Source organism: Ursus maritimus, unplaced genomic scaffold, assembly GCF_017311325.1.
Source record: "Ursus maritimus isolate PB19 unplaced genomic scaffold, ASM1731132v1 scaffold_1, whole genome shotgun sequence".
Lineage (NCBI taxonomy): Eukaryota > Metazoa > Chordata > Mammalia > Carnivora > Ursidae > Ursus > Ursus maritimus.
The window spans coordinates 60,634,001-60,661,331 of record NW_024423343.1 but is presented as its reverse complement, the minus strand read 5'-3'; the positions used below and the strand labels follow the sequence as shown (position 1 = coordinate 60,661,331).

The following is a 27,331-nucleotide window of genomic DNA, read 5'->3' as shown; positions in this document are numbered from 1 at the left end:
TTTGGACTGTTGTGTTTTCATTCTCGTTGGTCTCCATAAATTGTTTAAATTGATTTTTGATTTCCTGGTTTATCGAGTCATTCCTGAGCAGGATGGTTCTTAGTCTCCAAGTGTTTGAGTTTCTTCCAAATTTTTCCTTGTGGTTGAGTTCCAATTTCAAAGCGTTGTGGTCTGAGAATATGCAGGGAATAATTTCAGTCTTTTGGTATCAGTTGAGACCTGTTTTGTGTCCCAGAACATTAATTCTTGAGAATTTTCCATGGGCATTAAAATAGAGTGAGTATTCTTTGGTTCTGGGGTGTAGTGTTCTATATATATCTATGAGGTCCAACTCGTCGAGTATGGCATTCAAAGCTCTTGTTTCTTTGCTGGTTTTCTGCTCCGGTGCTCTGTCTATTGCTGATAGTGGAGTGTTGAGGTCCCCTACTATTAACATATTTTTATCTATATGTCTCTTTATTCTGGTTAAGAGTTGGCTTGTGTATCTTGCTGCTCCCCTGTTGGGGGCATATATATTTATAATTGTCATATCCACTTGTTGAATACTTCCTTTAAGAATAATATAGTGCCCTTCTGCATCTCTAACTATAGTCTGTAGTTTAAAATCCAATTTATCTGATATGAGAATTGCTACCCCAGCTTTCTTTTGAGGTCCATTTGCGTGAAAGATGGTACTCCATCCCCTTACTCTCAGTCTGAATGCATCTTTGGGTTCGAAATGAGTCTCTTGTAGACAGCAAATGGATGGGTCATTTCTTTTTATCCAATCTGCAACCCTGTGGCGATTTATGGGATGGTTCAAACCATTTACATTAAGACTGATTACTGAGAGATATGATTTTAATGTTGCCATGTTGCCAGTAAAGTCTTTGTTTGTATTGGCTGTGACTTTCTGTTCTGTATCACTCTTGGGGCCTTTTTACTTTTATAGAACCCCCCGTAATATCTCCTGTAGGGCTGGTTTTGTGGTTACAAAATTGGTTAGTGACTGGCGATTCTGGAATGTCTTTATTTCTCCATCAATTCTGAATGACAGCCTTGCTGGATAAAGGATCCTTGGCTGCATGTTTTTCTCTGAAAGAGCTTTAAATATGCTCCCCCAACCCTTTCTCTCATTCCAGGTCTGTGTAGACAGGTCTGACGTAATTCTGATGCTTTTGCCTTGGTACGTGAGAAATTTCTTTGCCCTGGCCGCTTTCAATACTGTATCCTTGCATCTAATATTTGCGAATTGCACTATGACGTGACGTGGCGTAGGTTTGTCGTGGTTGAGCTTGGGAGGGGTCCTCTCTGCCTCTTGGACACGAATGTTTGTTTCCCTTGCTAGATTAGGGAAGTTTTCAGCTACAATTTGTTCAAATATCTCTTCTAGACCTCTGTTTTTCTCCACCCCCTCGGGGATGCCGATGATTCTAACATTGGATCGTTTCATTGAGTCAGTAATCTCCCGTAACCTACATTCGTGGGCGTGGATTTTTTTAAGACCATCTTCTATTTTCATTTTTTCCTCTATTAACCCATCCTCCAATTCACTAACCCGTTCCTCTGCTTCTGCGACCCTGGCCGTCAGAGCCTCTAGTTTTGCCTGCATTTGGCTCATAGAATTTTTAATTTCTGTCAGATTCGCTCTCATTTCTGTCCTTAGGGATTCTATATTCTCAGTAACCTTTTCGTTAATAGTTTTTTCAATTCTACTCATCATTTTGACCATCGTTACTCTGAATTCCATTTCTGATAATTTGGTTACATCCATATCCATTATTTCTGTGGCAGAGGCCACAGAATCACTGTCTTTTCTTTGCTGGGGGGGGCTTCTCCTTCTTGTCATTCTGATGAAGAGAGGTTGCGGGGTTTCCAGAGCCCAAATTATTGACTGGGTCCCAGGCCGTGCCCCTTGTTTTATAGGGATCTTAGGGATGTGGGCTTCTTCTTTAAAGATTTTATTTATTTATTTATGTGGCAGCCAACCAGCGAGAGAGGGAACAGAAGCAGGGGAGTGGGAGAGGAAGAAGCAGGCTCCCAGCGGAGGAGCCCGATGAGGGACTCCTTTCCGGAACGCCGGGATCACGCCCTAAGCCGAAGGCAGGCGCTCAATGACTGCGCCACCCAGGCGCCCGGGTTGTGGGCTTCTTGATTTTTCAGCCTGCCTTCTGTGTTCTGGGGGAGGGGCCTGCCGCGCCAATACTCAGGCAACCCTGTTTGGGTAGAGTCTCCGTGTCCCCTGCGAGGGAGGATGGGGATGGGCACTCTCTGAGCCGGTATTTCCAGGCTTTTGTTCGCTGCTCAACCCTCCAGCGCTCTACACCCAGCGTCCCAGCCCTCACTTCCAGGGCCTGCGCGTCTCTGTCCTTTGTGTTTCTAACGCCGCCAGCCGCCCCCGCGTGCTTCCGGAGCTCCCGATCTCAGTCTGGTTCCAGTGAGCACACCGGAGCTCTGTGAGAAGTCTGGTGGCGCGCATTTCCCGGCTCACGGTCTCATCTTTTCTCTCGTGGGTGCCACCCGTGAGTCCGCCCACTCCCCCGTGCAGGTGGCTACCGCTTCCCGGCGCCCTAACGCGGCGGCTCCCTCCCTCTTCCGTTTATCTTCCAATATCTGTGCGCGGTTTCATGACTCCCCACTTCGTACCTCAATACTCAGCACTGGAGATGTTCATTTGTAGAGATCCAGATGTATCTTCCTGCATCTCAGGCTGATTCCGTGGATGTTCAGGCTGGTCTGGTACCTATCCAACTCGACTCAGGGGACCGGCTGAAAAAGGGGTCCCCTACTCCTCCGCCATCTTCCCAACCTATCCATGTCCCTATTTTTTACCTTTTTACTCTTCTGTTCTTTAACTGCCATGTCTTTCTCAGTCATTTTCTCTTTTTTTTCCTGAGCAGTTCATAGGAAAAGGGCATGTAAACTAAATTTCACTTGTAAAATAATATTGACAAACATCAGAAGAGGGAATTTTTTTCAGCCTTAGAGCTTTCTAATCTCCCTTCCAAGGCATTTTTCCTAAAATACAGTTTATTTTCCTTTTATAGATGTCATCTGATATTTAGGCAGATTATATTACCATAAAAAATAATCATAAATCTCTCTGGCATTTCATATTTGTTGTGATATCTTGCTTCACTCAAATGTTTTCTTGAAAAGTGATGTTTGAGGGCACTTGGGTAGCTCAGTCGGTTGAGCGACTGCCTTTGACTCAGGTCATGATCCCGTGGTCCTGGGATAGAGTCCTGCATCAGGCTCCCTGCTCAGCGGGGAGTCTGCTTCTTCCTCTCCCACTCCCCTTGCTTGTGCACCTGTGTGTGCTCTCTCTGTCTCTGTCTCACTCTCTGGCTTGCTCTCAAATAATATCTTTAAAAAAAAAAGAAAAGAAAAGAAAAGTGATATGTGAACTAAATAATGGTCATTTGAAATATATTTAATACATTTGGGGGGGAGATTAGGCTTGTTAAAGAAACCAACTGCAGTGTATTTATCATGGGAAAGATTCCCAATGCAAAATAAATATAAATTGGAACAGGTAAATAAGTCTTTGTTAATCTGGTAAATCATGGTAATCAAGTAAAGCATTACTGTGTTTTTGTGAAATATTTTGCTTGCCTATTATGTGATCTCATATTTAGAGTTACTAATTCTGAATTTATTCCTTCATTTTAAGTTTGATTACCTCCTACCCGCCCACACCCATCTCTTAGGTTTGTAGTGTATGTAAGTAGATGTTTCCGTTTGTATGTGTTTACATACCCATTCTGTGCCTCAACTGACAACAGTGGTCTTGGGTTCAGATTAACTGTTGGGACTCAGGAGACAAAATAGACTTTACTCAGCCTAAGTTTATTTTCCTTTAAGAAAGGATACAGGACAGGAATAGCGTAGCTTGTACAGCAACAACATAGTAGAGATCTCATGATCTCCAGGCAGAGCTTGCATATGTCCCAGGCATCTCACACTTGTTATGTTCATGATCCTGAGGAACATGACTGTGTGATGAAGCCTTTACCTCAGGTCCCTTTACCTTATTTTCCTAACCTCCCCCAACTTTTATACCTTAACTCCCTTTCTCCAGTGCAATAGCATCTTATTGGTTTTGGAAAAACAATTTTGGCAGTGAACTGCAAGTCCTGGGTAAACTACATAGTAACTTCAGCCAGATTGTCAATTATCTTATAATTAGTACATTCCTATAAATTCTGAGTGAAGAGTTTCAAGAATGATTTGGCCAACTGCCAGATCCTTAGGTGCTCCTGTGGCTGAAGGAAAGGCTTATAAACCAGCTATTAACGCTTTCAGTTAAAGTCTATAATCAACCAGCAGTCAGTCCAAAGATGTATTTTCTTTGTCCTCTAATTTTTTTTTATCATGGAAAATATTAACATATACAGAAGTGGTTGAAGTAGTATAACCGGACAACAGTGTTCATTACACAGCTTTAACACGTAAGTCATGGCCAGTCTCATTTTACTTATACCCTGGCCAGTTCTCCCTTTCTTGTTATTTTGAAGCAAATTCTAGGCATAACATTTTATTGATAAATATTTCATTATTGGTCTCTAAAAAACAATTCTTTTAAAAAATATATCATAATCATATGTACACACATGTATATTCCTAAATACTCCTGTCAGTGTTCAAATTTCTAATTGTTTCATTAATGTAATTTTTTTAATGTTTTAATTTGAATCCAAGTAAGGTTCAGACATTGGGGTTATGAGGGTTTTTTTTATTTTGTTTTAAGTAGATTTCTGCTACCATCTCTTTTGTTTCTTGAGATTTATTTGTTGAACAAGCTAGGTGATTTGCCTGTAGTGTTTTCCATTATTGCACACATTAGATGATACTGATTGCATCTTTGTTACGTAATGTGTTCTTTTTTGCCTCTATTTCATATGACTTTGTGGTTAGGTCTAGAAAGTTGATCAGATGCAGTTTGGATGGATGGATGGATTTGCTTGTTTGTTTGTTTGATGGGAGCGTCACATACAAAAGGTAGTTTTTGTGCTCTGCAGCAGTTCTTGGTGTCACTGCCTCATTATAAGTTGCAAAATGATGATATCCTAACCATAATTTCTGCTTCATTTATCCCTGGGATACTTTGATCAAAGAGCGTCTTCCTTTCATTTACTGTTTGGTTAGCCTGTGGTACAGTTTGTATAAGGAAAAGCGGGTAAATTCTTTATATTTCATTTACCAATATCATTATGAACTGATGGATTCTAATATATTTGATGTGTTCCAGTTTATTATACTTATCCATATATCAGTGTTGTCCCATCTTTGGCCTGATTTCAATTTAAGTCCACCATAGTTTGAATTAGATACTTTAGATGAGTCAGGCTCTATTTGGATTGTCTTATCTTTCCCCAGTTCCTGTTGTATCATACCTGGTTAATTTCACTTATTTATATTGCCTAGTCCTTAAAGCATTTGACTTTTGGGATCCCTTTAAAAATTATTACCTACTTAACCCAAAAGAAAATTTCAATTTGAAATCACGTTTTGTAGCATAGTTATTAACCATTGGCAAATGACTACCCTCTGTGGTAATTCTGCTCTTCAACTAAGCTAAATTTCTTAATTGTTAGAGAAATGCTCAGACATTGAAACAGGCCAGTGCCAATGGAGTCATTTTTCTTATTTTCCACATTCATGCAAAGTATTTTTTGTGTGTGTTATTTCTCTCCTACAGTTCTACCTCTATTCTTGGTAATAGAAAAAGTCGAAAACCACAGGAAGATTAAAATCTGGGACTCCTAAAATTCTGTACTTTTTAGAAACTGTGTTTTAGACTTACCTGTTACTTTTCCAAAATTCTTCTGCGTAAGAGATATAACTTTGATCCCTGAATCCAGAGATCTTTCCTGTACCCTTCAGTTCAAATAGCTGGATGAGCTAAGTGTTAAATACTGGACTTAGTGAGAATCTGCTGCAAATCTAAATTTCCACTTACAGAGTTTATCTAATAAGTGCTGACCAAAACCTTTTTGGTTTCTTATTAAAGCTAAGAAAGAAGAAAAGAAAAGACATAAGTCATCATCCTCCTCCTCCTCCTCATCCAGTGACTCAGATAGCTCAAGTGATTCTCAGTCCTCTTCTGATTCTTCTGATTCAGAAAGTGCTTCTGAAGAGAAAGCAAAAAAAAGAAAAAAGAAACATAGGAAAAATTCCCGAAAACACAAGAAGGAAAAGAAGAAGCGAAAGAAAAGCAAGAAAAGGTCTTAATTTTAAATTCTCTTATAATACTAGGTTTATATTCTAATTCCTTTCAGTTTATAAGTAAATCTGTTGGGATTTTGGATCAACTGTATGGCAATATTAAAATAGTGAGAAATATTTCCCAGCATTAAGTATAAGAACATATTGATTCTATAGTCATAGATTAAATTTAGGTACATTCATTTCCATTTTCAACAAAGTCATTCAATTCCATTTGTCTGAACTCAGTGAAATGATGCTTTTGGTTTTATAGGTTTGTGTTTCATAAGAGGAATCTATAGGATTAATGAGAATTACAGGAAACCAATTATTATTTTCCTAATTTTTTTATAGCAGTCTCTCTTGCTTTTTTTGTCCTTTATTTCCTTTGTTGCTATGAAGCACAAGGGTAAAAGCAAATATTGTCAGTATATTTACTTTCTTTTCTGTTTTGTCTGAAATAATGTATGTTTATACTAAAACTTGTCTTTATGCCTATTGACTTTAAAGCAACTAATTTCTTTGCCTACATTTTTAAGTATTTTTAATTTATCAGAGTACATTGCCTATGGAGTCCAATATTTTAGATCCATTTTACTGGAAAATACTGGGAACAATTGGCTTTGGTTTTGGGTTGGTTAGCTCGTTTGTCAGTAGAATGAAGGAGGGTTTTCTGTATGTTATTGCTTCTTTGATGGGGGGAGGATGGCTTATATATTGTGACATCTTACAAAGGAAAGAATTACCAACAATTGGAAATTTGGGATAGGTACATAATAACCAAATGGAATTTTTTTGTATGTTTTCTGTTAAGTGCATCTAGTGAAAGTGAGACTGAAAATCTTGAAGCACAACCCCAGTCTACTGTCCGTCCAGAAGAGATCCCTCCTATACCTGAAAATAGATTCCTGATGAGAAAAAGTCCTCCTAAAGCTGATGAAAAAGAAAGGAAAAACAGAGAAAGAGAGAGAGAGAGAGAGTGGTATGTTAATGTGTCTATCTTCTAGAGTGCCCTACACTCTTTAAAATAGAACTTTTTTTTAAAGTCTTTACTTACTTTAAACAATATTTAATTGGTGACCTTGTCCCAAGATTGAAATCTTTTATTATAGGATAATGTTAGCAAAGCTCCTTTTTGTTAACTACATAGCTAAAAAGATAAACTGACTTAATTCAAACAGATTTTAAGTAAAAGTTTGTGTTTTTTTTGATAAATAAGCACTGCAAGAAGATGTGTTGTGGCATTTCAGACCAGTTCCATTTAAAACAAGCTGTCTTACTGTGTAATTTGTATATATTAAACTTTTAAGCAAGTAAGAACCCTTATTTTTCAGTTTATCTTGTAGGGCAAAAATGCTATTTTTCATGCCTAATTTATAGTATTGTGGTAATGAAAATTGATACCATATTCAAGTTCTTTGAAAATTTTTCTACATAAATTCACATTATTAGTATTAGTAGGCCTATTGGTTCTTTATAAATCATTTTAATAATTACATCCAAAAATAGAAAAAAGATTGAGGTCATTTTCTTATTTATGGTTAGAAATGTATTGTTATAACATAAAAGTAATAAAATTCTGAGTATCTCCCCTATACTTTCACAATACAGTAAAAATATAAAAATAAGTCTTCGTTTAAAGAAAAGTTATTTGAAACTTGGGGTAATTTCAGTGGATTGGATTGAGTTAACTTTTCCTCAAGTATTAAGAAAGGATATTTTTAAGGAAATAAATATTACAGAGAAAATGTTTGAACTACTTCAGAATGAACTTTTCAAATATAACTTACATGGATATTGTTTGTGCTAATTAAATATTAACTCATTATTTTTTGAAAAAGTTTTGCTTTTTGCTGTAAACCAGGATAAAAACATTTTGTTTATTCACTCCAGCTTGTGTCTACTTTATTATCATTAATTACTCTTTTCTATAGTTCTTTTAACAGTGAACAATTGCTTATAGGATTATAAGCTACTTTGGAATAAGATGGGGGTTTTGTTTTGTTTTTTATTTTTTATTTTTTTTTAAGATTTTATTTATTTATTCGACAGAGATAGAGACAGCCAGCGAGAGAGGGAACACAAGCAGGGGGAGTGGGAGAGGAAGAAGCAGGCTCATAGTGGAGGAGCCTGATGTGGGGCTGGATCCAGAACGCGGGGATCACGCCCTGAGCTGAAGGCAGACGCTTAACCGCTGTGCCACCCAGGCGCCCTGTTTTGTTTTTTAAAGATGTTATTTATTTTAGAAAGAGAGTGTGTGCGCAAGCAGAAGGAGGGGTAGAGGGAGAGAATCTCAAGCAGACTCCCCACAGAGCACAGAGCCCAACAAGGGCTTGATCCCAGGGCCCTAAGATCATGACCTAAGTCGAAATCAGGAGTCAGATGCTTAACCCTACTGAGCCACGCAGGCGCCCCTGGAATAAGATAGTTATAAAACTATTTTCTTAGTGGCATACAGCCTATACTGAGCTATATGAGCTCTTCTGTGTTGATTTTCCTTAACACTGTCAAGTTAATTTCATCTTAAAAATGGTTATTTGACAGTGTATCTCAGCACACAGCTGGCATTTGGGGGCAGAATAGTTCTTCATTCTCATGCATTACAAGATTTTAGCATTCTTACTCATCGTTCTAGGTACCAATAGCACTCTCTAGTCATTGACAGTTGAAAAATGCTCCCATACTTTTCCAGATACCTACTAGGAGTTGATAACATTGAAAACTACTGATTATGTATAAGATTTAAATTTATTCGTTTAGATCAGTAAAGCTATATTCTCCAGATTCATTTTTAATAAGTTGTTTAAATTTAATTCATTAATGTATGGTATATTTTATTAGTTTCAGAGGTAGAGTTTAGTGATTCGTCATTTGCATACCAACACCCAGTGCTGTTACATCAAGGAGTGCCCTCCTTAATGCCCATCACCCAGTTACCCCATCCCTCCAGCAACCCACAGTTTGTTTCCTATAGTTAAGAGTCTTTTATGGTTTGTCTCCCTCTCTGATTTCGTCTGATTTTATTCTTCCCTTTCTTCCCCTATGATCATCTGTCTTGTTTCTTAACTTCCACATATGAGTGAAATCATAAGATGATTGTCTTTCTCTGACTGACTTATTTCACTTAGTATAATACCCTCTAGTTCCATCCACATCATTGCAAATGGTAAGATTTCATTTTTTGATGACTAATATTCCTGTGTGTGTGTGTGTTTTTAATTTTCCCTTTGCTTCCTTCTAGTAATCCACCTAACTCCCAGCCTGCTTCATACCAGAGGCGACTTTTAGTTACTAGGTCTGGCAGGAAAATTAAAGGAAGAGGACCGAGGGTAGGTGATTCTTTTCCCAGAAATCTTAATAATATGGCATTTATCGTAAATAATTTTAGTGTTTCTTAAATATTGTTTTATACATAAGTAACTAAAATTTAGAGTAGATACAGATACTGAATTATATGTTCTCTTTTTATAGTAACTTCTCTGTGTTGGTACTTCCAAACTGAAAATACATGGGATGTTAATAGATTTTACATGTACGTGGTGTAAAATGAGATCAGCATCTTTCTTGTGCCTCCTTGTTACTTCCTGACCATTATATCTCTAATCTTGTTTAAAAATTAATAAAAATTAACCCTGTTCCTATATTTCATCCTCTTTCTCTTTACTGGATTCTCCCCATTGGAATATCTTCTTGTGTTTTCAAAACTTTTTAGAAATGTGGCTATACTTGGTATATTATTTCTTCTTACTCATTTCTAAACCATTTCAGTGCATCTTCTACCATTTGTTGGAAGTAGCACTTGCTGTATGGTTGGCTACATGTCACGAAATCCAGTGGCTTTGTCTTACTTAATCTCCTTCCTTGTAATACTCTTTCCACTTGCTTCTGTCATATTTTCTTTCTGTCTCTGGCCAGTCTATTTTGAATGTCCACTACCATTTCACACTCTTACACCTGGCCTTTAATATAGTAGTACCTCAGGGTTCCAACTCTTCTAACTCTGCATATGTTCCTTGGGCAGTCTCATCACTCCCACAGCTTCAGTGTCTAACCTGTATGTTGATAAGTTGCAAATGCTCATTTGCTTTTCTAGTGCCAAGACTTACTTGACAGCCAGCTAGTTGCTTAACAGACACCTCAAACTCAGTGTATATAATGTTGAGCATAAGCACTTCCTCCTCTTCAGACCTGATCCTCCTTTAGGTTCCTGCTCTTGCTGATAGACACCACCGCCTGTGCAGTTACTTGAAGCCCAAGAACCATTTTATTTCTTTCCTTTCCTACCTTGTATATCTTATCCAACACCAAATCCCGTCATTTTAACCTTCTAAATACTTTGAAATCCATCTACTTCTCCAGTTCCACTCCCACCACCTTAATTCAATTTACCTTTGTATATTCTCTGAACTATAAATGGCCTCTTAACTGTTCTCATTGCAGTTCTCAAACTTTTTTGTCTTAGAATCTCTCTTTACACTCTTTTACACTTTTTTTTTCTTTCTAAATGTGGGACTTGAACTCACAACCTTGAGATCAAAACCTGTGCTGAAATCAAGTTGGATGCTTGACTGACCCACCCAGATGCCCCAGAATCTCTTTACACTCTTAAAAATTATCGAGGATTCAAAGGAGCTTTTGTGATATGGGTTATATCCATCGATATTTATAATTTTAGAAATTAAAACCAAGAACTATTTAAAATACAAAAATATATAAGCACACATTCCATTAGCTATGAAAGAAGAGATACTAAAATGTCATGTAGTCTGAAAAACTCAACTGTATAATAATGAAAGAGTGAAAGTGAAAAAGGCAAATAACATGATATAATGAAAATAGTTTTGACTTCACAGATCCCCTGAGTCTTGGGATCCCTAGACTACATTTTGAGAATCACTGATAGAGTTCTTTCTCTAAGCAGCATTCAGAATGGTCATTTAAAAGTGAGAATGTCATTCCTTTGCCATCAATTGTAGGATAAATCCAGAATTGTTACATGGCCTATGAGACAAAATCTAGTCCTTGCTTACCTCATCAGTATTATCTAGTATTACTTTCCCTGGCAGTTTTTATCTTAAGCCATACTAATCTATCTTGTGGTCATTTCTAAAAAGTGCGATGTTTTTTCCTGTCTCGAGACCTTCAAATAAGATATTTCTTATGCTTCACATATTCTTCCTTACGTTCTCTGAGCATCTGGTACTTCTGTTATGCTGATTTTAATTGTAACTGATTTGTGCTTGTGAATATCTGTGATTATATATCTAAGGGTTCTCGTAGCCTTATAGAATTCAGGTTTTCAAAAGAGCAAAATTGAGATAAGTCTTGGCACACTAATGTTTCTGCAACACATGATAGAGCAGTTGGCCATTTCAAGAGCTGAGTAAATATTGGTTGAATAAATGAACATTATGCATTTACTCAGTTTTTCTCCTAATATGGGGTATTTGCTTTGAAACATCAAGAATACTTACTTCCAAATTGAAACTTGGCAACTTGTAAGTGTTCCTGTACCTGTTATGCTCCAGTAGCATCACTTAAGTAGGACAGTTCTGTAGAGAGGACATGGGTGGCTAGAGTTTGTGTGGTTAATGCTTTTTACTTGGAATTTATAGTATGAGTGAGTGTTCAAAGTATTTTTGCCTCACTGGTTTCATACCTGAAAATTAGGAAATTTTATTTATTTTTAGAGGGTATAGAAATATCAGACATTTTATTTGAACCTAGAAATGTATAAGCTACAGCTATGATTGTAATGCTTTTGTATTTTTAGGAGGTTAATATTTTTCTCATTTTATTTTTTTAAGCGTTACCGAACTCCTTCTAGATCCAGATCAAGGGATCGTTTCAGACGTAGTGAAACTCCTCCACATTGGAGGCAAGAGATGCAGAGAGCACAAAGAATGAGGGTATCAAGTGGTGAAAGATGGATCAAAGGGGATAAGTAAGCTTTACCTATATTATTTCAAATGTAGTGACAAGTATTTTTGTTTTTACTTTTGTACATAAAGTTGTTTTATTTTTAGCCATTTCACTTGTTTCTGAATATTTTTTAAATATATGGAATACCATTTTGGCTAATAATGGACATCATGCTTTTTCTAATAAAATTTCCAAAAAGTGTTGTTTTCTCCTTATTTTTTAGGAGTGAGTTAAATGAAATAAAAGAAAATCAAAGAAGTCCAGTTAGAGTGAAAGAGAAAAAAGTAACTGATCACAGGCATGTGTCTGAGAGTCCAAACAGAAAAAATGAAAAGGAAAAGAAAGTTAAAGACCACAAATCTAACAGCAAAGACAGAGACATCAGAAGAAACTCAGAAAAAGATGATAAGTATAATAAAAACAAAGTGAAGAAAAGGGCCAAATCTAAAAGTAGGAGTAAGAGCAAAGAGAAGTCAAAGAGTAAAGAGAGAGATACAAAGCATAATAGACATGAAGAAAAGAGGATGAGGTCAAGGAGTAAAGAAAGGGATCATGAGATTGTTAAAGAAAAAGAAAAGTCTGATTCTAAAGGAAAAGATCAGGAAAGGAGTAGAAGTAAAGAGAAGGCTAAACAATTAGAATCAAAAAGTAGTGAGCATGATCATAATAAAAGTAAGGAAAAGGATAGACGTGCACAGTCTAGAAGTAGAGAACGCGATATGACTAAAGGCAAGCACAGCTACAATAGTAGAACAAGGGAACGAAGCAGAAGTAGGGACAGGAGCAGAAGAGTGCGATCTAGAAGCCATGACCGAGATCGCAGCAGAAGCAAGGAGTACCATAGATACAGAGAACAGGAGTACAGGAGAAGAGGAAGGTCACGAAGCCGAGAGAGAAGAGCAACACCGGGAAGATCAAGAAGTAAAGATAGGAGAAGGAGGAGGAGAGATTCACGGAGCTCAGAGAGAGAAGAAAGTCAAAGCAGAAACAAAGAAAAATATAGAAACCAAGACAGTAAGAGTTCACACAGAAAAGAAAATTCTGAGGCTGAGAAGAGAATGTACTCTAAAAATCGTGATCATAATAGCTCAAATAATAGGGAAAAAAAGGTTGATAGAGATCAAAGTCCATTCTCAAAAATAAAACAAAGTAGTCAGGACAATGAATTAAAGTTCTCCACATTGAAAAATAAGGAGGATGAGAAGACCAGAGCCTCAGAGGAAAAAGAAAACCAAAAATCAAAGGGTCAAGAAAATGACCACATACATGATAAAAATAAAAAATTTGATCATGAATCAAGCCCTGGAACAGATGAAGACAAAAGTGGATGAGTGAGTTGTGTAAACTTATTTCGATTCTGCTCAAATTTTAAGTTTTAGAGACTTGCTGATGAATCTCCTTTATGTTGTTTTCCATTTTCATTGTTTTTGGGTTTTATGTTTGTCTTTTTTTTTTTTTAATGTGGACTTTATTGAGTTGATCTTTTGATAATCTGCAACCTGAATAATTTGTACTGCTAAAGTTTTAATAAACTTGAAATGAGAAAAACACTTTGGTGTAATACTGTGTGCTGTGTCTAACTAGTTCATGTATGCATTTTTGTGTTGCAACAATCAGCCAGTAGCAAATGTGCTATTTTACATCCCAGTTTGTGTGATCAGCCAGTTAAAAACAAGCATAACTGATTGTTGGAATACATTGTTACAGCAGCTTGTGTTTCTCATGATTAGAGTAATTTTAGAAGCCACTAGATAGAAGAAATCTTGTATAGATTTTCTGATTGCATTTAAATAGAGGCTTGCAGCAGCAGCAGCTTTTAATTAACACAGAAAAGCAGGATCCTAATAACTTGAGATCTTAAGTCATCACTTTTGATTTTATAGTAATTTGTGCTTTAAAATAGTTATTTATATTGTACTGCCTGTATTATTCTTTATAATTCCACTCATAGCTTGATTCATACTAATATTTTTCCTGCCTAGTTTTGTTTTACTTAACTGTCTACAAAAATAGTTGAGTACTTTTTTCAGTTGATGTACTGATTGAGTTTGACTTGCTGTTATACAGCATCTGACAGGAACTATACCTTGGAAGATCAGATTGTAATTCTCAGTTCTGTGTTGCTTTTCGTCTGAAGAGATGAAATTTTTGCTTTGGGGAACATTGTTTTATAATTATTATTATTACCTTTCTCCAAAATGAAGATATTTTTCTCACTAAAACATACCACTTGTGCAGGTCTTTAAGTTAGATTCTAAAAATTGTTAGTATTGACATACTAACTTCCAAGATTTCTCTTTTGGCCACTGATCTATATAGAGTTGAGTGTTAACTCTGCATGGTTCTTGTTTTGGTTTTGTTTTTTTAACTTGAGCTAACTTCTCTCTCATAGTTGTGCGTTTCAAATGGCAAGAAAATGCATCTTTTCTATATATGTATCACAATAGGGTATAGCATGTTTATGACTCTGGTTTATTTCTATTCAGATGGCTTTATACCATTACTGTTAACATTATTTTAGCTTGGCATGTGCAACATAGCCACATAGAGTAGAAAGTTGCAAAATTTGATAGCTTATGGAGTTAAACAGTTAAAGATACCCAAAGTCCATTTAGAATTTTGTGTGTTGTATATTGCTATTTTTGTGATGTGTGGCCTTTTTTTCTGTAATTTCTCTTCTAAATAAAATATTGAACATCCAGCAAACACAAAACCTGCCTCATTTGAGAAGAAATTTCAGAATTCCAATTAATAGTAGACTTTAAGAGTGTTTTGTACTTTCATATTTGTCAGTGTAGTGTCAACTCTTACCAAGGTAGCTTCTTGGTAAACCCAGTAACTACTCAGTGCTGTTTGTACTGAGCAAAGCAGTGCTTAACATAATACTTCCCATTATTGATTAATACAGTAATGAACATTTGGCATTGTGGTAGCTATTATAACAAATAATAGGTAATGATTATAAGATTGTTTGGAATATCCTGAAGCAAATAATCCACAATGGAGTCTTTCTAAATTTTTTTTCCTGATGATAAAAGTGGTAGATGTTTATGATAATCTGGGGTGATTGATACCTTAGAGACTTTGACCACAAACCTACTTTAGGGATGATTGAGTCTTGAGTTCCCAAGCTATATAATCTGTTACATATTTTAAATTAGTTATTTTCTTTAAATTCAGTAAATTGCATTTTAAAAATATCTGTTACAGACTATTTGAGCTTCAAGAAAGGTGCTATTTAAGAAAGTGGTTTTTTTGTTGTTTTTGTTTTTTTTTTTTTACTATAACAATAAAAAAAAAAACCCATGCTAAGTAAAAATACTTACATGTCGTCTGATCACAGAGCTATATCTACTAAGAATTATAGATAAGTAATGGTAGGGAAAAAAATTTAGCAATTTCTATAAGTAGTATTCTCCTGTTCTGGTTATCAAAAGAGCAACTCCATGCTAAACATTTATAGACATTTAAAAACTTAGTTTTTACAGTAGAACAGATATGGTGAAGAAATTGAGATAAAAGATGACAATCAGCTAGATTTTATTTTCAGAATAAAAACATTCAGAAAGTAAACAGCATTAACTGTACCTCAAGTCTGCCTTTGCATCTGAAATAGCACATAGCTCAAACAGTCCTTTTATTGCATTTTTAATAGTTGCGCCACCTTTAGCTTTTACTTTGAATATACTCTTTCCTGAAAGCTGGCTCTTTCCTGTCAAATTGATTTTATAGTATATCTGAGCGTACGGTTTACCTCAAACTACCTTTGGCTTCATATCCTCTAAAGATATTTAATTGGTTTATTTTATTGTTTGGCAATATCTGAGATTTTTTTTCATGATTATTTCATTCTTTTGGGGGGTAAGCCATCTGCTACAGAAACTGACACTACAGAGAGATTAATGTTGATGAGCAGTAGAGAATCTACTGGGTTGCTTTAAAGTATTTTTAAATTACAGTTAATGAGTTCATAGAGATTGTAATTTCTAATAAGAGTTCCTTAAAGCCCTCACAGAAGTTTCAAAGACTTTGATAAATCTATCTTTGCACAAGTGTGATACTGATTAATACTGGCTTTGCTGAATGGCCTTTGATTCTTGTACCCAGTGAAAGGTATGAAACTGAAAAGTAAACATTTCTAATATTATGGACAGGAACACATTGCGTTTCTGGTATTTTGAGTAGTGATATTAAAGGAGAGTTTTAATTTCTTTTCAGTTAGTATATGGAACAAGTTAGTATTTTCTCTTTTTTTAGTAGCTCACTGTGCTTTAATCAAGGTGGCAGTTGTTTTTCATCACACTTTGAACCTTTTATAATAAATTTCTATAGAAACTTGTTCCCTTTACCTTCACTGGAAGGTACTTTAAATATACACCATATATAGTTGATGGTTATAAAGAAACAAAATGGGTATTTTCCTGTCTTCTTTTGGTCATGTTTACTATAATTATTCAGTTTAGTATTCATACATTTACAGTTGAATAAACTCCGAGGATTGTAGATTTATAACCTGTTTATTGTGAAAAGATGTTTTGTTACAGTACTTGTTTTAAAAATTGATAAACTCCGTGAAGTGCAGCATTGGCTGACACCTGCCGATAGCGGGTTTCCCAGCTAGCTACCTTTAAGGGATTCAGACAAATGCAAACTCTGGCCTGTGGTGTGACACAAAAAGTAAATATTAAAAGAGAAATCACATAAATAAAAATCCATCAGCAAGGTTGGAGAAGGGAGTTGTTGAGGGGTTTTGTTTGTTTTTAAGCATAGGAGAAAGTTGGGTTAAGTTGTGTTTCTGCTTTCTTTTTTCTTTTTTAAAGCAAATTCCTGTGTTACCAAAAGCCCATGCTGTATATTTTGTTTCTGTTTTGTGTGTTTCTAGTACTTTGAAGGATTGATAAATGAATTGATTATTTGTATGTGGGGATATTAAAAGTTGTGGCTGCTTTCTTTGTGGAAGGGAAAAATTCAAATGAAGTTAATGCACTTCTTTTCCTAGCTCAAAAGTCACTGTGATGTATATTTTTTTAATGAAATTTAGGAATAAAGCTGTTGTCACAATTGTATAATTAGTTTCAAATGCTGCTTCTCTTATCATTAGTCTAGTAACTGTTAAAACTGTTTTCTGCAAACTGCATTTTACAGAATTTAAACTCTGAAACTATCAACTTTTATAGTTAAACATTGTATTAAATAAACTATAACAGTTTGTTTTGTATTTTTAAAATTACTGTTGTATTAGTTATTCAAACTTTATTTTTATTAAAAGCTAAATAATGAAGATAAAACAACTAAAATATACTTTTATTTTACCCATGGGGATATAGAATTTGTATTAGGAAAAACTGAGCAAAGAGTTTAACAATACTGAGCTTCTCTAGCAATTTAGTCAGCAGTGATGATTTCCAGAAGGTTTGGAGATAAATTCTAGTGTAAATGTTTAATCATAATGTTTCAGATTACAATGTGTCTTTTGCCTCAGCAAACTTAAGGTTAGATTTGGAATTTGCATTACTGTCTACTGGAATGCTACCATTTGCTTTTTAATTCCTCCAAATTTCTCAGCATTGGGAACACTGTATTATATCCTGTGCCTGCCAGTTTTAATATAACACTTAACATTGTAAAGCCATATAGATGTTAATTGACTTGTAAAACAAGTTGTCTAGTTTTTGGTTTCTTGTTTGGTTTCATTTTTATTTAAATTAGATATATTTAGGGAAAATGCACCAACTTGAAAGTTAGTCACTGAAAATATATATGGTTAGATAAAAATGTTCTGACCATTCAGTGGTTTGTATGTGTTAAGAGGTGATATTAAATTCTCAAATCCTGGAGTGTTTTTAAATGCTTTATTTAGCCAGGAGAATATGTAAAATGTGAGTGCTTCATATGGACTGTGTAAATTAATTGTGTATTAAAATACTTTTAGTATCAATTTGCTTTTTCTATTTTCATTGCTTTTTAGACTTCCTTCTTAAACATATTTCCCAACCTAATACTGTTACTTTTTATTTTTAAGTGATGATTGATAATTTTTACACCTTTCCCCCCTCAATGCCCAAATATATATATCTTAGCTACACATTTATTTATTTTTTAAAGGAGTTCTTTTATTTTTAAAAAATATTTTATTTGAGAGAGCACAAGTGGGTAGGGGGAGGGCAGAGGAAGAAACAGACTTCCCACTGAGCAGGGAGCCCAGGGATCACGGGGCTCAATCCCAGGGATCACGACATGAGTAGAAGGCTGGTGCTTGACCGACTGAGCCACCCAGGCACCCTTAGCCACACATTTTAGCTATGGATTTGTTATCATATTGGCAGATTACAACAGTTGTGTTTCCACTGTTCTGAGTGCCTTGCAACTCAGTTGTTTTCACTCAATTGTTTTGTGATTAATTTTAAAACTTTGCATAGCCCTTTTGTTTTTAATGTGCTTGACTCTATTAGAAAGACCAGCCCAATTGAAAGTAATACAATGAAACTGTTTACGTAAGGGAAGAAAAGTAGTGATGTCTTTAATATTTTATGTTCTTCACTTGGATAAGTTGGTTGTAAAACATTTATGGAATTAACCATTTTGTAGAAACATGTTTCCTGTTTTGTAATTTGAAGATAGCTTCATCACCCCCAAATAATGTATAGTACTTTCTAAAACAATTTAAAGAAAAAAAAAGATACATGGCAGAGGTTCCCTGACTTTATTAGTTCATTTAGTTCATATTTCATATATGAACCTCTGCATCGGGGTAATTTTTAATATGGTGGCAACCCTAGGCCAAAAGAACTGAACAATTTAGTAGCCCTGTGAAAAAGGAAAATAACCTGTATTTACTCTTAAACACAGTCACCAATGGGATGTGTGAAACTTAGTTATTGTACAAGTCAAAACTTGGAGTCAGGTTGGATGCAGTCACCTGTGTATCAAGTTGCTCATATAACTGCTTGTAGAAAAATTACTTCAAGTAACTCAAAAACAGTAATTTGCACATGTCTAGCCAGATACACTCTACAAAATAAACCACAAGTCGTACACTCCGTAATCCTGTTATTAGTAATAATATTGGTAGTGTTGTTTGAAACTAAAAAGTACTGAAGGATAATTAATGTAAACTGCTGATGAGAAAAATACTTCCAATGGAATATTATTCAACTATAAAAAGGAACAAAGTACTGGTAATAGTACAACATGGATGAAACCTGAAAATAACTAAATGAAATAGGCCAGACACAAAAGGCCACGGTATGATTCCATTTAATTATATGAAACATCCCAAATAGGCAAATCCATAGAGACGAAGTGGTTGCCGGAGACTGTGGAGAGGAAGGGGACATGGGAGGTGACTGCTTAGGTACAGGGTTTCCCTTTGGAGCAATGAAACATTCTGGAACTAGATATGGTAATGGTGGTACAATATTATTGCTATTATTAATGCTACTGAATACATATTTTTAAAGGCTAAAACTACATTATGTTGTGTATGTATAATCAAAGGGCTTTATTAAACTTTGGTAGTGAAGAATCCATTAGATCAGACATAATTGCACTTAGATGAAGAGCAGCTTTATTAACAAATTATAAGCATAAAATTCATTTACTTGTAGCTCACAATATTAGCTACAACTTAGTCTTCTCAATCTTAAAAATAAACTTTTTTCTACCATGTAAAACCTAGCCTTCCCTTAGACTTTTGAAAATTATTATGTTTTGATCCCTGAGAGTTATAAAAAGGGAGCTGGACTCCAGTGACATCATTTGCCTGATAACTGGGTCTTAATCCACCTCTGTCCACAAAAACTGGTCCACGGCCACCTCCATGTCCTTCCCGTACGGCTTTTACAAGAGGATAAATGTATTTATTTGTTGATTCAGATTCCAGTTCAATTACTTCTCTGGCATAATCCTGAAATTCCTTCTCCTTTTCAGCCACAAGAGCTTCAGTAAGTCTGCAATACTCTAATTCTGCTTGTTTTTCTTGCTTTGCATTAAATTTATTTTTGGCCTATTTGGGAAAGAAAGAAAATGCAATTTCATATTGGTAAGATCAATTTTCTAAATATACATAGGATTTTAAGTTGTAGATAGAATTCTCTAAACTCACTAATAGGTGACAAGTTCTGCTTTAACTACACTTGACCCTTGAACAACATGGCGGTTAGGGACGCCAACCCCTGGTACGGTAAAGAGTTCATGTATAACTTTTGACTCTGCAAAACTTCTAATAGCTTACTGTTGACCAGAAGGCTTACTGATAACATAATGTTGACATATTTTATATGGATATACATATTATATGCTGCATTCTTAAAATAATACCTCTTTCTTAATTGGGGGGGGAGCGTGTTTCTAGGCTATGTGGTTCATCTCCAAGTTTTTTCAAATGATAGCAAATCTCTAAAAAGTTTTCCAATGTATGTTTTGAAAAATGTGTAAGTAGACCCCCGCGGTTCAAGCCTGTATTGTTCAAGGGGCATCTGTATATACTATAATTTCAGAAACTCCCATGATTCTCACAGTAGTATGCGCCAAGCAGTTCTCAGTGAAACTTAATAGCCTTATGCAATAACGTATCTTCCAACAAACAATATAACAAAGTAGTTAAAAGCATGAACTTAAGGTAAAAATTAAATAACTGAGTTTGGAATCCTGTTTCTACCATTTGTGAAAATGTGTACTTTGGCAGGTATAGAAGATGTACCATCACTGCCTCCAACCAACCCACTATTTTTTTTTTAATCTCTACACAAGAGATGTGGGGCTCAAACTCATGACCCTGCGATCAAGAGTTGCATGTTCTTCCAACTGAGCCAGCCAGGTTCTCCCCCTCATCTGCTATTCTGAAATCCACTGTTCTAAGTCAGTCCAATATACCATGTGATTCAGCCAAATAATATTAAATCAGCAGTGAATATCTGAACTAAATTAAACCAATTACATTTTCTTTTCCCAGGAACTTGAAGTTGTAGCAAGTGACATTTATCAATGTAGTTTGGTTGACCTGGAACTGGGTGGAGTAAGTACTCTAAGCAATTTACCTATATCTCATAATTTTTTTCTTTTAACTCTTTATATTTGCAAAAACATTGTTCTTTTAACTGATTTTATGAGGTGATTTTAATGAGGTCTGATTGACAACTTTTTGTCTTGCAGCATTTTAAGAAATGCTGAGTTTGAGTTTGTCGAAAATTGATTTTGTCTACTTTTCTTTAATACTTATGAAAATATTTTCCTAAATCAGTAACCAACACGTCAGTATAAAAGAGCCCAAACCTGATAACTACTGTACATTGAAATTTATAAAAAAAATAGAGCAACCATAACAAATACCAAAATTTTTTGGTATTTAGCTCAAATTCAATTCAAATTAATTCAAATACAATTCAAAATTAAGGTTTATGTGCTGGAAAAAAAAAGGCTTATGTGCTATTTGTTGAATTGGTAATACAGTATCAGGAGTTTGAAAAAGTAGAAAATGATCTTCAAAAAGATTGAGAAAATCCAAAAAAGCTAAAACCACTCTCATAAAAGGTAAAATGATATAATTTGGGAACTTACAGAACAACTAGGATATGTTTATTTGATAGCAATTTGTGGAAAGATTTTAAGGAAGCAAGGAGAAACATCAGAAGTACAGAAAGGAAGTGACAAGGGAAGGGAAGGATTATCATAATGGATCATATGATTGATGCCTCAATTTTGATTACATTAAGCATAAATAGATTTATAAAGAAACTTTTTAAAAAATATTGTTTTAAATTACTAAAAATTATAACAGATGGGCATAAAGTAACAAGCATCTTTAGAAGATGCTAGAGAGCTAATTATTTTTTTTAATGATTTTTTATTATATTATGTTAGTCACCATACAGTACATCCCCGGTTTCCGATGTAAAGTTCAATGATTCATTAGTTGCGTATAACACCCAGTGCACCATGCAATACGTGCCCTCCTTACTACCCATCACCGGTCTATCCCATTCCCCCACCCCCCTCCCCTCTGAGGCCCTCAGTTTGTTTCTCATAGTCCATAGTCTCTCATGCTTCATTCCCCCTTCTGATTACCCCCCCTTTCTTTATCCCTTTCTTCCCCTACCAATCTTCCTAGTTCTTATGTTCCATAGATGAGAGAAATCCTATGATAATTGTCTTTCTCTGCTTGACTTATTTCACTTAGCATTATCTCCTCCAGTGCCGTCCATGTTGCAGCAAATGTTGAGAAATCGTTCTTTCTGATAGCTGAGTAATATTCCATTGTATATATGGACCACATCTTCTTAATCCAGTCATCCGTTGAAGGGCATCTCGGCTCCTTCCACAATTTAGCTATTGTGGACAATGCTGCTATGAACATTGGGGTGCATATGGCCCTTCTCTTCACTACGTCTGTATCTTTGGGGTAAACACCCAGTAGTGCAATGGCTGGGTCATAGGGTGAGAGCTAATTATTTTTAATACTGGGAAATGAAAGGATCAAGTATTTATGTTTTCTTTAAAAACCGTACCTCAGGGAAACCAAATTGATCACGAAAAGCTCTTTGAAGACTTGATCAAATGAGTAAGAAGAAATGAGAGAATATCAATATCTTGCCACCTCATGAACTAAGAGATCTAGGCAATAATCATCAAAGGCTATTCATGTCACAGAAAGTGACAACAGTCACCATGTGCCTTCTGATGGAAGTATACAACACCGCATAAGAGGAATTTTCACCAAAAGATTTGAACCTGAATCTGACCTAAACTAGATTGTACCTGAAATGCAGGAAACATAATAAGCTACACAATAGGGGTTCAACCACAAAAATCCAGACTAGTAATTCCAGAAGACAAACCCTGTAAACCAGTAAAACCCCTCAACAAGTAAATTGCAAAACAAACAATGAAGACAAAAAGGGAAAACTTAAGACAAAAAGAGAAGATAGGGTGGTGGAGGAGTGTTAGGTAAGAGACTTGAAAGATCAACCAAATAGAATACATGAACCTTATTTGATCCTGATTAAAACAAACTAAGGGGTGCCTGGCTGGCTTAGTCCATAAAGCATGTACTCGATCTCAGGATCTTGAGTTCAAGCCCCACATTGGGCATGAAGTCTACTTAAAAAGAAAAAAAAAATTTTTTTAACCAACAAACTAAAAAAATATGAGATAATTTAAAGGAAATTTAAACACTGAATATTAATTGGTTTAGATGTAATAATGGAATTGTGATTATATAAATTTGTAAAGAGTCCCTGAGTTTGAGAGCTACATACTTAAATATACATTAATAAAATGGTATCTGGGATTTGCTTCGAAATAATATGGCAGATCCTACTTCTGGCCATGGCTACATGAGGAAGCTGGCCATTTCCCCTCTACAAAAAAAAACAAGTATTATTTAAAATTATTGAAATTCCCATTTCAAAGCACTATTAAGTGACCATGTGTAAGCAACTACTTGAGAAATGTGCTTTCATGAAAAACTGCTACTAAATCAGGTAAGAACTGTATTCCTCCAGCTCAGGTGGTGAAAACTTGCATATGTCCTGGACAGTGATGGCAGATTCCATTTGGATTGAGTAGCAAAGCAGCTAGAAATTTAAGGGGGGAGATTCTGGAAGTGAGATGAGCACAGAAGTTCTGAAATAATAAACTCTTTTTTTTTTTTTTTTTTTAAGATTTTTTTTTTTTTTTTTTTTTTTTTATGTGACAGAGAGANGCCAGCGAGAGAGGGAACACAAGCAGGGGGAGTGGGAGAGGAAGAAGCAGGCTCATAGCGGAGGAGCCCGATGTGGGACTCGATCCCGGTACGCCGGGATCACGCCCTGAGCCGAAGGCAGACGCTTTAATGACTGTGCCACCCAGGCGTCCCTGAAATAATAAACTCTTATCATCATAATAAACTACACATTCACACAAGAGACCCCAGGGACTTTAGCAAAAATTAAAAGCCTGGAGGAAATTGTAAATTTGCTGTTCTTAGGAATAACATCCTCAACCCACACATAGCTTGTGTGGCAGGGGTAAAAGAATTATTGTCTTAACATCACTGAACTGAACATAAACTCCACCCACATTATTGGTTGACTGTCAAACAAACTGTCAAATCTGCTGAAAGCCAAAAATAAAGAGAAATTTTTGAAACCAGCAAGAGAAAAATGATGCATCACATTTAGGGTACTGAACAGCAGATTGCTAATGGTAAGCAATGAAGGCCAGAAGATGATGGAACAATATATTCAAAAGGCTGGGAAGGAATGATATCCAGTAATTTTATACCCAATGAAATGAAGACAAAGACATTTCCACAAATACATAAACTGAAGTAATTTATTCCTAACCTACCTGTGCTATGAAACATGCTAAAGGAAGTCTTCAGGCTGAACAGAAATGGCCAATAAACATGAAAAGATGCTCAATATCACTAATCATTAGGGAAATGCAGGTGAAAACCACAAGTGAAATCCACTTCAAACCTATTATGATGGCTATTATAAACAACAACAAAACCGTCAACAACAAACCCAGAACACAACAAATGTTGAGTATTCAGGGAAATTGAAACCCTTGAATATTGCTGGTGGGAATGTTAAATGGTACAGCTTTATAGAAAACACAGTACAGTCATTCAAGGGGCACCTGGGTGGCTCAGTTGGTTAAGTGTCTGACTCTTGATTTCGGCTCAGGTCACGATCTCAGGGTTGTGGGATTGAGCCCTGGGTAGGGCTCCATGTCCAGTGTGGAGTCTGCTTGGGATTCTCTCTCTCCCTCTGCCCCTTCCCCTGCTTGCAATCTTTCTCTCTCAAAATAAATAAAATCTTTAAAAAAAAATAGTACAGTGGTTCTTTAAAAAGTTAAGCCTAGGATTACCATATGATCTGGCAATTCTTTTTTTTTTTTTAAGATTTTATTTATTTATTTGACAGAGATAGAGAAAGCCAGCGAGAGAGGGAACACAAGCAGGGGGAGTGGGAGAGGAAGAAGCAGGCTCATAGTGGAGGAGCCTGATGTGGGGCTCGATCCCAGAACGCCGGGATCACGCCCTGAGCCGAAGGCAGACACTTAATGACTCTCACTCAGGCGCCCCTGATCTGGCAATTCTATTTCTGTGTATATAGACAAAAGAACTGAAAGCAGGACTTAACAGATGTTTGTATACCAATATCCACAGAAGCATTATTCACAATAGCCAAAAGATGGAAACAACTCAAATGTCCACTGATGAATGGTTGTATAAACAAAATGGGGTCTATACATACAATGGAATATTATTCAGCCTTAATAAAAAAGGAAATTCTGACATATGCTGCAACATGGATGAGTCTTGAAGACATTATGCCAAGTAAAATAGTGTAGATACAAAAGGATAAATATGATTCCACTAATATGAGGTACCTGGAATATTCAAATTCATAGAGACAGAAAGTAGAATAGTGGTGACAAGGACCTAGGGGAAAGGGAATGAAAAGGTACAGAATTTCAGTTTAGGATGATGAAAAAGTTATGGAGATGGATAGTGGTGATAGTAAATGCACGTACTGGCCCTGAACTGGTACACTGAAAAATGGTTAAAATGGCAAATTTTATGTATATTCTACCGTATTAAAAAAATGTTACAATAATAAGAAAACAACCCAGGGGTGCTTGGGTGGCTCAGTCACCTTCAGCTTAGGTCATGATCCCAGGGTTCTGGGATGGAGCCCATATCAGACTCCCTGCTCAGCGGGAAGTCTGCTTCCTCTCACTCTGCTGTTCGCCCTGCTTGTACTCTCTCTCACTCTCTCAAATAAATAAAATCTTAAAAAAAAAAACACAAAACCCAAACAACCCAATTGAATAATTGGCAAAGGATTTGAATACACCCTTCATAAAAGAAGGCTCACAAATGTCTATACAGGACATGAAAAGATGTTCAAAATCTTTAGTCATTAGGGAAATACAGAACAACACCATGAGATATCACTGCACTGGAAATAGTTAAAATTAAAGGATAACAAAAACAAATGTTGAGGATGTGGAATAATTTGTCCTCGCATATGTTACTGGTAGGAATGGAAAATGGTATAGCCATTTTGGAAAACAGTTTTAAGTCATAAATGACCGGATGCCAGGTCCTCTTTATGTGTTCTAAAATCTCTGGTACCCCTATCACCCCAACTCTGAAACCTATGAGATCCCAATCAACATAATCTCTGGGCTACAGTATAAAGGGGAAAAAAGTAGAATGAAGAAGATAAGCATCATGGCCTGCCATATGCATTTGCATTTTCTTTAATATTTACTAAAGCACAATGGACACTGAAGAAGGATAAATATTTGTGCAAAAGACATAAACCTAGTACGGGAACTTCAATACAGATAAAAAGAAATTAACTCTTCATATTTTTTATATCTTTTATTGTGTCATAACCATAATGATCATTTGATCTTATTTGACAGAGGAAACCACCTGGGAAACAGAAAACTAGCATGAACTCTACATTACATATTTATTGTTAAAGTAAGTATAAAATTTAAGAATAATTACCATTTGCTGAATATGAGCATCTCGAACTTCTTGACGTTCTTTATCAGCTTTGCGTTTTTTCTCCTTTTCATGCTCCTGGAAAATCCGATCTGCTTCTATGATAGCCAGCAATTGTTCTTTAGCCTCTAGTTTCCTCTGTCTTTCTTCTTCCTCTTTATTTTTCAGCTAGATGTTAAAAGCCAAAGGGGAAGTTAGAAAGTTCCAAGCAGAAAGCCAGGAGCAATGCAAGGGCAGAAGTTACATGCACCTGGGCTGATTCCCACACAGTGAGTTTACTTTGGTTTTGTTCTATTTCCCAAATAACAGGAAACACACAATGAAAACTTGAGTGATACTGGTTTAAAAAATACAGGAACAGAATAGCAAGATCTTCTCAAGGTAGGGGAATATTTGTAGGTAAAAAATTAATTGCTACAATGTTTATAAACTATCCAAATTAAATGTTGTGACAGTCAATTATGTAGGCGATAAGGATTATCTGAAGGGTTAAGAAATACAAAAATGCAATAGGGTAATTTTTATTTGGTTAGTCTTAAAACCCCTCAAATGTATATTAAGTGAATAACAATTTTTGCATTTCAGATGGTTCTGAAACAAAAGATTATTTTGTGTCTATCAATATTTTATTTGTAGTTGATTATCATGTGATCTTGTTAGAAAGTAAACATGGTCTTATTTCAAGAATATAGGAAGATAACTCATACATTGTTTTTC

At 35.7% G+C, this 27,331-nt stretch overlaps 2 protein-coding genes across 6 annotated transcripts in view; one reads left to right on the top strand and one right to left on the bottom strand.

Moving 5' to 3' along the window:
• Positions 1 to 13,658, top strand: part of PPIG (peptidylprolyl isomerase G) — a 43,776-nt gene extending 30,118 nt beyond the window's left edge. For all 5 annotated transcript variants that reach the window (XM_008687091.2, XM_040644115.1, XM_008687095.2 and 2 more), the window contains 5 exons: positions 5,993 to 6,206; positions 7,001 to 7,168; positions 9,428 to 9,515; positions 11,994 to 12,130; positions 12,332 to 13,658. In XM_008687091.2, the coding sequence (XP_008685313.1) occupies positions 5,993 to 6,206; positions 7,001 to 7,168; positions 9,428 to 9,515; positions 11,994 to 12,130; positions 12,332 to 13,439 (1,715 nt within the window). In that variant the 3' untranslated portion in view covers positions 13,440 to 13,658. The remainder of the gene's footprint in view (positions 1 to 5,992; positions 6,207 to 7,000; positions 7,169 to 9,427; positions 9,516 to 11,993; positions 12,131 to 12,331) is intronic.
• Positions 13,659 to 19,373: 5,715 nt separating this feature from the next.
• Positions 19,374 to 27,331, bottom strand: part of CCDC173 (coiled-coil domain containing 173) — a gene marked incomplete at its 5' end in the record, with an annotated part of 33,251 nt that continues 25,293 nt past the window's right edge. The window contains 2 exons of the mRNA XM_008687096.2: positions 19,374 to 20,113; positions 26,618 to 26,782. Coding sequence (XP_008685318.2) covers positions 19,769 to 20,113; positions 26,618 to 26,782 — 510 coding nt within the window. The remainder of the gene's footprint in view (positions 20,114 to 26,617; positions 26,783 to 27,331) is intronic.